The sequence below is a fragment of the Choloepus didactylus genome, chromosome Y, assembly GCF_015220235.1.
Source record: "Choloepus didactylus isolate mChoDid1 chromosome Y, mChoDid1.pri, whole genome shotgun sequence".
Classification (NCBI taxonomy): Eukaryota; Metazoa; Chordata; class Mammalia; order Pilosa; family Megalonychidae; genus Choloepus; species Choloepus didactylus.
The window spans coordinates 14,450,343-14,464,573 of record NC_051335.1 but is presented as its reverse complement, the minus strand read 5'-3'; the positions used below and the strand labels follow the sequence as shown (position 1 = coordinate 14,464,573).

At 41.5% G+C, this 14,231-nt stretch overlaps 1 protein-coding gene across 1 annotated transcript in view; it reads right to left on the bottom strand.

Moving 5' to 3' along the window:
- The window catches only part of LOC119524022 (phosphate-regulating neutral endopeptidase PHEX-like), a 165,041-nt gene that overhangs the window by 66,461 nt on the left and 84,349 nt on the right, over positions 1-14,231 (bottom strand). The window contains 1 exon segment of the mRNA XM_037822706.1: positions 13,355-13,452. Coding sequence (XP_037678634.1) covers positions 13,355-13,452 — 98 coding nt within the window.

Genomic DNA, 14,231 nt, shown 5'->3' with positions numbered 1-14,231 from the left:
TGACCATAGCAGCATTGTTCACAACTGCCAAGAAATGGAAACAATCCAAGTGTCCTCAACAGATGAGTGGATAAACAAAACGTGGTATATACACACAATGGAAATACTATGCAGCAGTAAGAAGGAAAGAGGTCCTGAAACATGACAACATGGATAAACCTTGAGTGTAATAAGCCAGACAGAAAAGGAGAGATATTGTATGTTACCACTAATATGAACTCCCTGAAAAATGCAAAATTAGTATCTTATAATGTAGAATATAGGGGACCAAAAGAAAGACAGAAACTAGTGAAGGGGGAATGATACCCTAGTATGTCCAGACATGATAATTAGGATGAACTTAAGGTATGGGAATGCACAGGGATGATGATGGTTTGTTAATGGGATCATGAGTGTCAGTGCCACACTGAAGGTGAACACGATCAAAAGTGGTTGTTTAAAGGCATGAACCCACAGATTAGCACTACAAATATAAATAAGCATTTGCATGATATATTTCTAATGTATGACACTGGTACAAAGAGTTAACAACAGAGTGGAATACAGAAGAACTATCCATTACATATTATAGGCTATATTTAATAGGAATACCTTACCAACACTACACTAATACTAGGGATGAATACTTAGCAGCTGATAAGAGCTCTGGGATGTTTTGTGTTAGGATAACTGTTTAAAATTGAGAGTGATGATAATGTACAACTAAGTGACGATAATGTGAGACACTCATTGTTTATGTTGGACAGAATATATGCTATACGGAATTAGGAATCCTGTACTTAACAACTCAAGCCCTCGATCTTAAGGCTTGCTCTTGTGAAATTTAGGGCTGTAAATGGGAGGCTAAGCCTTCCTATTATTGTGCCTAAGAGGTACCGCCAGAGAACCTCTTTTGTTGCTCAGATGTGGCCTTTCTCTCTCTAAGTTCAACTCAGCAAATAAATTCATTACATGGGACATGATTCCCAGGGGAGTGAGTCTCCTGGTGATGTGGGACATGACTCCCAGGAATGAACCTGGCCCTGGCATCGAGGGATTGAAAATGCCTTCTTGACCAAAAGAGAGGAAAGAAAAGTAACAAAATAAGGTTACAGTGGCTAAGAGATTTCAAATAGAGTTGAGAGGCTATCCCGGTGGTTACTCTTATGTAAGCTCCAGCTAGATATCCCAAATGGCCACAGTATGCCAAGCCCTAACCAACAGTAGTTCTGAAATATCTAGGTCTCTATCTGAGATTCTAAAAAAGTTTCACTTAATACATTTACTTTTCAGAAACTTAAATCCACCAGAGTGTTCCTATGCCAGACAAGTCCTAAAACCTAGAGGTAACAGCTTCTTCAAGAACATCAACCAGATGCAGCCCCCTTATCCATAATATCAACACTCCTTTTTATTATGGACAAGTTAGGGTGGTCACTGCCTAGACACCCCTGAAGATCGAGAAAGTGATTAAACGAGAGGAAGGGGTAGCAACAGACAAGATAGGATTTAACCAAGGATTATGAATACTGAATCTTTATATAAATATTTTTTAGTTGCTAGGGTATTAGAATAGCTAGAAGGAAATAAATGGTGGAACTGTAACCCATAACATTCTTTGAAATTTGCTTTCTAACTACGTGTTAAATCTACTTTGAAAGTTATCACTGTTACGTGTATATGTTAAATTTCACAATAAAAACTGTGTTTTCAAAAAAAGAGTCATGCAGGGAAAATGTTCCTAATACTGATGGATAAAGGTGGACAAAACGAAGAAATCAAACCACGAATCCCTGAAATTAGACCATGATGGGGCCTCAGAAGCTTCAGTAAGAATGACCTAAATATCTTATTTCAGACACATGACCTTACTACCCCTGACTTCCTAGGGCTCTTTGTTGACCCTGGGACAAGTTTGGAGTCTTGATTATACCCAGAGCTAATATTAAGTGGCTGCACCAGTAGATCCTACCAGTTGTTGATCAGTTACTGATTCCTTAGTTGGTCAGTACCTATGCCAAACCGGCTGTTAAATATTTTGGGTATCTCTCATATTTTATTCAACTTTAAATTTTAATATCCTCTAATGTAAGCCTACCTGTGGTGGTTTGAAGATGTGTTTGCAAATTTTTTACACCCCTCCCATTAAGAGGTGGAGTCTAAATTCCTCTCCCCTGATTAGGGGCCAACCTTAGCCACTCATGTCTAAAGAACATAATGCAATGGAAATGACACTGCATGACTTCCATGGCTAAGCAATAAAAGGCAATGTGACTTCCCCCTGGCTTGCTCTCTTGTGCAGGAAACTGGCTCTTAGAAATTTCAACATACTATAAAGAAGCCCAGTAATGTGGAGTGGCCACATGGAGGGGGTTCCTGCCAACAGCTGGCATCTATAGAGTGTCAGCAACTAATGTCACCAACAGCCAACAGGAGATGTGTGAGAGAGACAACCAGCCTCAGCCACTCTCTGACTGCAACTACATGAAAGAACATAAGCAAGAACTGCCTCAGAACCATGAGAGACAAAATAAATATTGTTGTTTTAACCCACTACATTTTGGGGATGGTTTGTTATACAGCAATAGATAACTGGAACACAGAACAGCAGGCTGTCCACAAATGAAGTCCTATTCAATAGGCTAAATTTTCTCTAAACAAAAGATGTTTTGTTTGCCCAGCAAAAGGATTAAGAAAAAAAAAAACTATATTGGAATCCCTTTAAGTGGAGTGTGCAATCACTAGTTCTCTGCAGTCTCCAACTCTCCCTATTGTACTACACCTAAATCACACATTTGTTGACTGGGCCCTGAAAGCATTTACGCTTGCGCATCTCACCTCCCAACAAGGTTTTAAGTTCTTTATGGGCTAAGATTGTTGTCCAAATGATATGTGCTCAGTAGAAGATTGTTAAATCTATTAAAATGCATTTGTTGCTACATATATAAATGTCTACTTAAACACACAAAGAGTGTCATTCAAGTGCTGTAAATTCTGCTAGGTCTTCAGGTGCTCCTGTAGTCTGTGTCTGGGGAAGGATTTAATGGGTAGGGTTGGGAGAATTCTCATAAAAATTCAAAATCCCAAAAGATAGAGGGAGGAAATTATACTGGACAATAGGGTACACAAAGAGAGCATAATACCAAAATACAAAAATCTGAAGGAAAATACATTGTTATCCCGACTTGTTTGGACCGTGTAAAATAGGTATACATCAGGCCAAAGTTTTATAATCAAATTATCAACTCATAAAGATAGCCCAGGGAATGTGGACTGGAAAAACCATAAGATATTTGTTGCTTTATTACTAATCTCCTGCAGATTAAGTAATTCCAGTTCCATGTTATAGATAATGCTTTTGCAAACAAAAATTCTGGGCCAGACCATAATTCGTATAGACATTTGATGTATTTTTACATATTTTTCAAAAGATATAAAAAGAGAATCCAGACATGTTTGGTCACAGTAGAATGAGAGTGACTTAATAGGGAAGCTGGTTTAAAATCATTTCTGTCAAAGAAAGGGGATCCTGAGGGAAAGAAATTACTTTTGACTCAAACCAAGCAGTGAAGTAAATCCTCTATTTTTAAGGAGGCTGATGAAGTGAGAATTCTGAGAACCAACCCCTGAATATGTAACTTCAGGGATGACCACCCAATTAATTTCATTCTTGCTGACATTCCCCATAGCATTAGAAAGTCCTTCAATGCACATTAGTGCAGCTAAAATGGGTTCCACAAGAATGAAAGATAAAGGGTATTTATCTCCTATACTCACAAAGCAGCAAATATTATTTCAGGGCTTTGTGGTGGGTTAAAGGGAATATAATCGGCCTGCTGTTTAAAATAAACTGGTATAGTAAAGCTACTCCAGAACCATCCCCACTCAATTAATTCATGAATTTTCAGACCTGGAATATGTCAATTAAAGTCAATGAGTATGATAAAGCTAAAATTCCCTACAATGCCTGAAAAGCATCAGCCAGCAATTTCCTTTTTAAAAAAATCCTCGACCGTCAAATCACTTTACTGTGCAAAGAAGACCTTAAATTTTTTAATGTTGCTTTCTCTGAAAAAGACATATAATCTGAGGAAACGAGAATTACAAGCATCACACTGATTTTCATTCCTAAAGAACTTTTACAGAATCCTTAACCAATTTCAACCTTAACCAATTTCATGCCATCATGAAACAGGTATTTGTTTTCATTGACAGGAAAGAAACCTACACAAATCACCCTTTGTGTAGCCCACAAAGTCAGCTGGAATTTTTCCTAAGCATGAATAAAATATTAGAAATAGTCATTAAATAGCCATTAGAATCTGACAGCACATCAGTACTTTAGGATGATGTTAAAATGACATGTTTAGGAGTTTTGCAATTAAGCAACCCAGGCTTTGCTAAACACCCATTTGAACAACAACATTTGAAACTGAAGAATTAACATAAACTATCAATAATAATCACAGCCAGGAGACACTCAAAATGTGATCAAATCTAGAGTTGTGCTTTTATTTGCAATGGTTATATCAGCGTTCCTCACCCAGTGGGATGAAGATTGTTTCATATAAACTCATGAGGAATATGTAGGGATAAAGGAATCCTACATATGTCTACCAACTTGTGCCTTCCACTTTCTTCCACTGTCTCTCAAGTGAGTGACTCAGCTCCCACTAGCCCATGGCAGGTCGGGAACCACCTACTTCCTTGGGCATTTATCTGAGGACGGCCAAGAATGCATCCCTAACACATCCCTACTACATCTCTGAACATAATGCTTTGAGAAAGAAATGCTGGAAGCCTATTCAGACCACTGTGGAGATTTTATCCTTTTCTGTGGCTGTACATTTTGGGAGGATACAGAGGAAACAGAAATCAGAATTTCCTTCGTGCCTGGGATCCAGAGGGTACAATATGGCATTCCTCAGAGGAAGAAAGAAAGATAAGACAGAAAATAAACTGAGAAATAAGAAACAAAAACACAGCAGAAAATAGATTATTTATATCAAAACACTAGAGAGTGTATTTTAATCTCCAAAATAGAATTTAGTCTTCACTTACCACCAGCCTGACAACAGCAGACTGTAAAAGAAACCTGTTAATTTTTAATAAATTATATTCAATCTTATGTGGAACATGTCTTTATTTTGCAATACTGTCTATAATGGCCATACATTTAATTACCAGAAAGCTTTGTGATTCCTCATGCTAAGCAAAAGGATGTGAGTTTGGATTCTTAAAATAGCCAGTAGCTGGAAATTATACAGTTGGGAAGAAGACTGGGAAAAAGATAACCAGGATACTTTTACCAGGTTTGCTATTAACTAGCTGGTGACAGGCTTCCTAAGCCCCTAGAACTCCATTTCTTCATCTGTAGACTAAATAATTAATATTTCTCTGCTTTAAAATTGTGTAGCAGCAGAAAACCAACTTGCTATTTAAAATACTATCTGCTTTCTATGGAGAGCAAATCTTATTAAAGAAAATCTCAGTCAGTCAGTTGACTAAGCATCTTAAGGATTTTCTATAGTCACATGTGGTCCCTGAGATGAGATGGAAGCAGAGGCCAGAGAGAACTAAATTTCTTCGTTAGTAGAGTAGGATTAACTTGGGAGTGGGCAATGGGGAGGAGTAAGATAAAGAAGAAGGGGAAACAGGAGCCCATTCACAAGAGGCAGAGATGCTATGAGAAGTGGCTCATTCAGAGAAAGTCCCTGGTGGCCTAAAGGACTGGTCTAAGCACGAATATCTAACATTTGAATTTAAATTGTTTGCATTTTGTGATGTAAATCCCATCATCTCCCCAAATCTTCAGTAAAATCAGCTGCAAACACAAACACAGTAAGTAGTGATGGGAGGGATTGGAATTCTAGGAAATGGATAGAGCCCCACATCTGGGTCAGTTAAAGCAGAACTGCGGGCAGTCTCTGTAGCAAGTTGTGTTCCCAAAACTGGCAGCATCTCCAACATGGAAGAGCTCCTAAGAAGACTCTGAAAATTCACAAAATAATGGTGAAAGCTTTGCATTTTCCAAAAATTGCAAAAAGAAGAGTCTGAATTGATCTGAAGTAGACCTCAAAGGGCAGGATGATTTACACAGATCTGTGACTACAATACTATCAGAGGGATATTAGAAATCATTTGTTGAAGTCATTTGATTTGAGAAACTAGTCTTAGAACCCTAAATCTAAAATGTCCATCGTATCATTTAGGTTGGGAGTGAAACAGGTGGATGGCCTGGGAGATAATGTAATGAGAGGCAGAAACCAAGGAGGTCTCCAGTAGAGGTCTTTAAACCAGTTACCTGTCATTTCCGAAGGAATTCTAAAGCCTTCTGCTTTCTTCCTTTGTGTGTTCTTTTGGAGTTGAGAATGGGTAGGGGAGTGATTCCATTTTAGGCCTACTTCTTAAATTCAATAATTTATTACTAACTTTGTGGGTGTGTGCTATAAGAAGGTTTGAAGACCAGAGGGCAGGGATGGCCAGATGGCAGCCATGGCTAAGAGGAAGAGGTGGCAATCATGGCTAAGCCAAAGTTGCATGTAGGGGCCTAGAAGGGTTTCTAGAAGCCAGGACAGAGCAGAGTTAGGAGTGCGGTCGCAGTTGATTCGTCTGGGGGAGGGTGGCGGCCGGTTGCTAAATCCTAGGCTCTCAGGATTGCTCCGAGGGTACCGGCGGTGGGGGCTCTTTCCCGGAGGCGAGGGCGAGGCGGGGGACTTGGCCAGGTCCCCGGCGGGAGGCGTGCAAGTATGGAGGGCGGCGAGAAAGGAACAGGCGGGACACGTTTCTTTTAGGGTGATGAAAACCAAGAGAGAGAGCTTTATTAGGGGAGAGTACAAGTTTATATCGGGCATTTAGAGGGCGGGGTAGCTGTAAGGGTTAAAGGCTTGGATTGGTTCTGAGAGGGCGCGGAGGTTGATTGAAAAGGGGGCGGGAGTTGCTCCGGTAATGGGGAGTGGGTGGGCAAGGTAAAGGGGGCGGTTTTCTCCGGCAAGCCCTCCCCAATGGTTTTTACTTTGGGGTGAGGAAATGGGGCCTGCATTCGGCTCCACTTTCTCAGGCCCGGGGGGCCGTGGAGGGCGCAACCACCCGTGCCCCACTACCTTTCCTAGGGGCTGATCAGTTCCCCTGGCCCAGGCCCGCCAAGTCAGAACTCGATAACAGTGTCCCGCATTTCCCCCTTCTTTTCTAATTAGAGGAAGAAGCTTACCGGAGAGATCCGCCAAGGGATGAGGGAAAGGGGAGGTGGGGGAAGGGATAGGGGTAGATGGTAGTTAGAGAGGCTGGAGCTTGACGTTGGTGTGGCGCCCGGGCGTTCGAGAGGGGCCTCGCTGCTTGCGGGATGGGCGAGGGTGGCGACGCTGCGGAGGGTCAGCTTCTTTAGTGGAGGTAAGTTGTTGATACTGGACTTGCACAAATGATGAAAAGACAGCATTGGCTTGGTTCTTAGCAAGCTGAACAATTTTGCGGATAATGCAGGGCCCTAGGGTGAGAGCTAGAATAATCATTAGTAGGGGGCCGAGGAGAGGGAGGAGGTATGGGAGGAGGGGGGTAAAGATGTGGGACCAATAGCTGGTGGCTTCACGGTCTCTTCTACGTTGTTCCAGTCCCTCTCGGACCTTTTTTAGGCTGTCCTCGGCGAGACCTGTGGAATTGGCATATACACAGCACTCTTCTCCTAGGGCGGCGCAGAGGCCTCCTTCTTTGAGGAGGAGAAGGTCGAGACCTCGGCGGTTTTGGAGCACTACCTCAGAGAGGGAATTGACAGAATTTTTAAGATGGGAAATAGCGTTTTGTAGGTGACGAATGTCCTCGTCAACAGCCGCCCGGAGGTGAGTTAGGGCGGAGCCTTGACTGGCTAATGCAGCGATTCCAGTGCCAGCGCCTGCAAGACCTAGGAGGGAGGCAATCGTGAGGACGGTGATGGGCTCTCGCTTTTGCTGAGTGGCAGGAACTGCAGTTCTTTCCAGGCGGAGGAAGAAGTCTTCCTCGCTGTGGTATAGGACCCTAGGGATAAGGACAATTAGGAGGCAAGTTTCATGAGTTGTATTGAGGGTCTGCACGTTAAGGCAGGGGGTAAGTCCTGTAGAGGAGCAGAGCCATTGGGAGGAGTTATGAGGAATGAGAAATTTGGCAGAGCTGCTGGGAGATGAGTAGCTGGCACAGGCAGTGAGGCTGGGAGAGTTACTGGAGCGAGGGCGGATGCACTTTCCTGTAAAGGAGACTGAATGAAAGGTTAGGGGGACGGCAGAGGTATTCCAAATACATTTCGAGGGGCTGTCCTCTGTGTTTTCTGAAAAGGAGAGGTTGGAGGCAACTGGCTCATACAGGGAGGAGGAGGTAGAGAGGCAAAGCCAACAGGAGGAGGTAAGATTGGGGTTGGAGGAATTCACTGAGGTGAAGGCCGCTTGGATAAGGCCGAGGAGGGGAGAGGAGTAACGAGAGGGGGGCAGAAAAGGTTGGGGTGGTGGGGTTGGCGATGCGTTGTTTGCAGCTGAGGTGCGGCTGGAGAGCTGTGGAAAAAGGGGGTTAATGACTTGGTTGGGACCTATGCCAGAGGGTGTTTTTAAAGCAGTATTTTGGCATGGTTGGCTTACAGCCTCCTTTTTTATAAGAATAAGTGATCCTCGGTCGGCTCCTTTCTCATAGATTCTGAAGCCCCAAGTTTGACCGAGTAACCAGGAGGGATCAGTGGGGAGCTGCACTGTAAGATTAAGATGTGTGCAGGATCCCTCACTTTCTTGGCCGAGCCAGTTAACTGTAGGGAGTTTGCACCCTGTAGGGGCCCACTTTAAGGTAAGGTAATGATTAGGAACAGGAGGCTTCCAATTAGTGGCTAATGTTTCACACCCCCAGTATGTACAGTAGTGCTCATAGGGGGAATTGCAGTATGATTGATGGTATCAGTCATTTTTTAAAATCTACAGATCATCTAATTATTTTGTTAATTTTGGTAATTATGAAAATATTTTTCTGAGATTTGAGAGTAGGCACATTAATAGAAGATTAATGAGAGAGATAAGTAGACAGTCATTTCTAATGTTTGTTTTTTTTTTTTTTTTTTTTTTGTTTGCTTTGGAATTTAGAAAAGGTTACTTGGATATATGCATGTTATCATTATTTGAATAGTTTTTATGCTACTGCAGAGATCTATTGCTGGCCAATGTTGGCCAATGTGTGAGTGAAGAAGGAAAATTATAAAACCTGTCCATTAAAATTCTGTTTATACATGTCAGAAATAAGCATTTCTTTGTGTAATTAAAGATTGCCAGCTTTTGGTTAAGGCAATACCTATCAGTAAGTGAATATATGTTGATTTCACACATCTTTACAATTAATTCATAGTAGGGACTCCAGCTCAAATAACCTTTCCTGTGTTTATATTTATAATAAAGACAGCAGGGAGCCTTTTTATGCTAAAGAATGATTTTTTTTTTTTCACAGTAGAGTTAGAAACAAAACCCTGACTTGTAAATTTGCTATTTATTCTTTCCTGATGTGGACATAACTATTATTGGATCTTAACAGATATACTGAGGTTTGAGTTTTATTTTCCGTTAAGTCCGAATATTGATAGAATGATATTAGCTGTGAGAAACAAAAGATAGCTTTACATTTGAATTCCATTTACTTATTTATAATGACTCCTTTTTTGTAAACAGCTGTTTCCTTTGATTATGTTAACATGTTTCTGATGTAGCAGTTTTTGTTTTTAATCCAAATCAGTTAGGAAAAGCTAGTTAGTCAAGTACCAAGGGTACTTTTTCCATAACTATAAATGGGTTACTAATTTAATTTGAAGGGATAAAATTAGTGTAAGAAAAAATTAATATACCATTGATAAACTGTATTTCTTCTTAGCCATTAAACTAAGATATTGAACTGTATCATTTTCATATTCACTTCCCCACCAATGAAACATATCTTATTTCACAATATTTTAGCTGGTTTTTAATCCAAAATTAATTTATAAGATAGTATGTATAGTAATAGTAGCTTGAATGAATAAGCAAAAGTTTAATTTTTATATATGTCACACTATATATTTTAAATAGTTAAAAAAAGAAAGACAAAAGAAGGGGAGTTGATTATTGAGTAAAGAAAATGAGGTAAACCGTGGCTGTGAGGCCGAAGGAGACGGCGAGAATAGAAGGCAGGAGCCTCTAGTAGCGAGAGCAGTTTGGGGGGGGGGGCGGTCGCAAAGAGGCACACCGCGCGAAACAAAGAAACAAAGACACAAAGGACCACAGCAAAGTAATGGAGGGGAAGAGGGAAAGCTACTGGAGGAAGAGTGTTAGGAGGAATGGGGGGACATAGGAAGAGAAGACGAAAGGTAGTCGGGGGTAAGACTTAGGTTAATGCAGGAAAGGAAGAGCGGCCCGGGCGCGGAGCGGCGTGGGAGAGGCGGCCCCAGACGTGGAGCGGCGAGGGAGGGGCGGTTCCGCGGGGCGGCGAGGGAGAGGCGGCCCTTACTTTGCAGGCGAGGAGAAGGGGAGCTGGAGAGGCGTCCGGGCGAGCGGGTGGTTTTACTGGACCGCTGTGTAGAGAGGACTTTTAATTCCAGGAGCCCCACGTTGGGCGCCAGTTGCGGTCGCAGTTGATTCGTCTGGGGGAGGGTGGCGGCCGGTTGCTAAATCCTAGGCTCCCAGGATTGCTCCGAGGGTACCGGCGGCGGGGGCTCTTTCCCGGAGGCGAGGGCGAGGCGGGGGACTTGGCCAGGTCCCCGGCGGGAGGTGTGCAAGTATGGAGGGTGGCGAGAAAGGAACAGGCAGGACACGTTTCTTTTAGGGTGATGAAAACCAAGAGAGAGAGCTTTATTAGGGGAGAGTACAAGTTTATATCGGGCATTTAGAGGGCGGGGTAGCTGTAAGGGTTAAAGGCTTGGATTGGTTCTGAGAGGGAGCGGAGGTTGATTGAAAAGGGGGCGGGAGTTGCTCCGGTAACGGGGAGTGGGTGGGCAAGGTAAAGGGGGCGGTTTTCTCCGGCAAGCCCTCCCCAATGGTTTTTACTTTGGGGTGAGGAAATGGGGCCTGCATTCGGCTCCACTTTCTCAGGCCCGGGGGGCCGTGGAGGGCGCAACCACCCGTGCCCCACTACCTTTCCTAGGGGCTGATCAGTTCCCCTGGCCCAGGCCCGCCAAGTCAGAACTCGATAACAGTGTCCCGCATAGGAGAAAGTAACAAGAGATTCAGAGAGCATAAAAAGAGCCAAAGATCTGGAAACCAGAATGTTAGTCAAGGTTAAAAAGTGGGCCCTGGAGGTCAGGCGTCCAGACGTAATGGCATGAAGAGGTCAACAAAGACTTTCCACAAAAATCAAGTATAAAACTGGGCAAAATTGTCAACAAACAACCACTTCAGAGCTCTGGAAATTGACCAAAAGCAGACAATGAATTGAAAAGTAGGTATTCCTGGAAAACTGCTAGAACTGGGGAGTAAGTAGAGCAGGAGTCTGTGGCCTTCTTGCCTGGGGCTGCTCCCATCCGCCCAGCTCAGAGTGAGAACTTGGTTTGCTCAGGAGGGGGCTGAACAGAAAAATCAGCAGCTTTGCTTCCACAGGAGGTGGATTGAGTTGGTGGGGGGAGTGAAAACCTGCAGATTTGTCAGATAAAAGTAATGAACTGGCAGAAAACAAATGGGGAAAAACCTCCAGCTTTGCTATCCTGAAATTACGATTCCTGTTGGATGAGTGACAGACCTGCCATAAATTTATTAGGGAGATCCAAGAGCTGAAAGAGCCACAGAAAGGACAGATAAGCTCTCCACATATCCCTGGCTGACTAAGAAAGGGAAAATTAGGCACATGTGCAGGGATGACCAGAAAGAGCCCAGTGGAAAGTAAAAGCCAAGGCTGACTGAGAACGAGCTGCAACTTGGATGTATTCCCTGACCCCTACAGATCAACTGGTAGAAGGCAGAAGCCCTCAAGGTGTTTGAGCACAATCCCTGACCTAAGAACTGGCTGAGTGCTAAGCTCTGCAGATACAGGGGCAGCCACTAGGAAGCCAGGTGGAAAAATAAGAATTAAAAATCTGAGTAGAAACATCAGTGGCCACATATGCAGCAGAGACAGAGTCTACAGTTTAAGTCCACCCAAGTTACCATTTTAAAAAATGCCTCAGAAAAATAAATCAGAATCCAGAGTTGCTACAATAAATTATCTAAAATGTCCAGTTTTCCACAAAAAAATTGTAAGTCATGTAAAGAAACAGGAAAACATTTTTTTTTAAAAAAAGGCAATCAACAGAAACTGACTCTGCATAGGCCCAGATGTTGAATTGAACATACAAGAATTCAAAGCAGCCATTATAAGTTTGTTTGCAGGATCCAAATATACTATATACAAGAATTAAAAGAAAATATGATGACAATGACTCAACAAATAATCAGAACAGAGAAATGGAAACTATAAAAAAGAAACAAACGGAAATTCTGGGGTTGAAAAATACAATAATCAAAAAGAAAGATTCACTAATAGGGCTCAACAGCAAATGTGAGATGGCAAAAGAAAGAATTAGTGAATGTAAGGATAGATCAATAGAAATTATCCAATCTAAAGAACAGAGAGAAAAAAACAATTGGAGAAGTAGGCCACAGCAGAAAAAACCTCAGCCAAAAGCCTCAGAAGGCAGAAAAAAAAAGTAAGCTAAACCTGAGCTGAAGAATGCCTCCACTGTAAACCTGTTATTCATTTGTAAAGTGGGTATAATAGTACCTACACCTCACAGAACTGACATGAGGATAAAATGAATTAAAACTTGTAAAGCACTTCAAACAGCCTCTGGTACACTGTACACATATAATAACTGTTTGCTGCTATCATCACTGTATACTTCTTGCTCGGGGTGAAATCATGCCCTGTTCCCAAAACCATATAGGGAAAATTACTACAGGTAACTGGGAAGAAGGCGAATAAATCCTAACTGCTGTTTGATGAAAATAAAACAGCTATCAGTTCTCTCGTGCTCTTATCTTCCCATCATCTAATACTTTTATGATTACTTCTACATTTCTAATCATACTTCGTTTTTAAAATAAAGATCTTTAGAAGCTTCTACCTGAGCATGAAATTCTAGAGAAACGGGGTTTTTAATCTATATTTATTCATAAGTAGATCTAGAAATGACTTTGATCTTCACATCCTAACAAGCCCTCTTTCAAAATGTGATAATGCTAGGAGTGGGGGACCTGTGACTAGAACTAAGATCTGAATCACGTAATAAAAGAAATGAGTTGCCAAAACATAAAACAGACTTTGCCAAACCAAGATAACTGGTAAGACAACTACTCTGACCTGAGGGGAATTACAAAGTTTCTCCCAAAGTAACTCCAATTCCCACCAATATATGTATCTATTACACTTTTTTTTTACTCACTCTGTTTTTAGGACAGGTTTTCTTAGCCAGAAGAAATCAGACTGTGCTAAGTACTTGCGGGTTTGCAGGACGTTGCCAAAGTAGTCGGATTCTGAAAACTTGATTTGAAAAAACCAAACCACAAGCATCGTTCTAAGTGAAGATAAAAGATGACTCTAAAAAAACAGACTTGAGCACAATGACCGACCAGCATAGAAGCTGTGTCCCCACAGCATCTCTCAGACATTACCATTTAATCCAGTATTCACAAAGCCATGAAGTTTAATCTCAGTGATTTTCTTTTCAAATAAAATGCTCAAAAATCAATATGGTCATTTCTGGAGCACAACAGAAAACAAGAGATGCTATAGTAATTCACAATGTGTTTCACTTACTTTATAATTGAAAAATCTTCTCTAACCTTTATAGAACATATTATCTTAGGTTGGAAATTTCTTGCCTTGCATGAGTTCTTGATCTTTTCTAAAATGTGTACTTTATTTTCACATAGGCCCTTCTAATAACATTCAGTTTAGTCAGTTGAAACCTCATTTAGCTTATAGATGATGATTTAGTAAAATGTTAAAATCCAATTTACTGTAATCAGCCCTTTGTTCATAAAGGAAAAAGAATGAAGGAGATTCAGAGGCCTATTTTCCACCCCAAGCACAATGGAGTCACCAGAATAATTCATATATTAACAGAATTTATCTATTATTAACACTCAAATAAGACTCTGGTCACCAAAAATTAGTGAAATTACACAGGCAAATCATAGGTTATAGTTTGTATAGGAATACAGAAAGTTGATGGCTCACAACAATGTTGTCTATTAAAATAGGGAAACAGACATAATTGATTATTTTCTTTTTTGGAAGGAGAATGGCAATGTATAGGC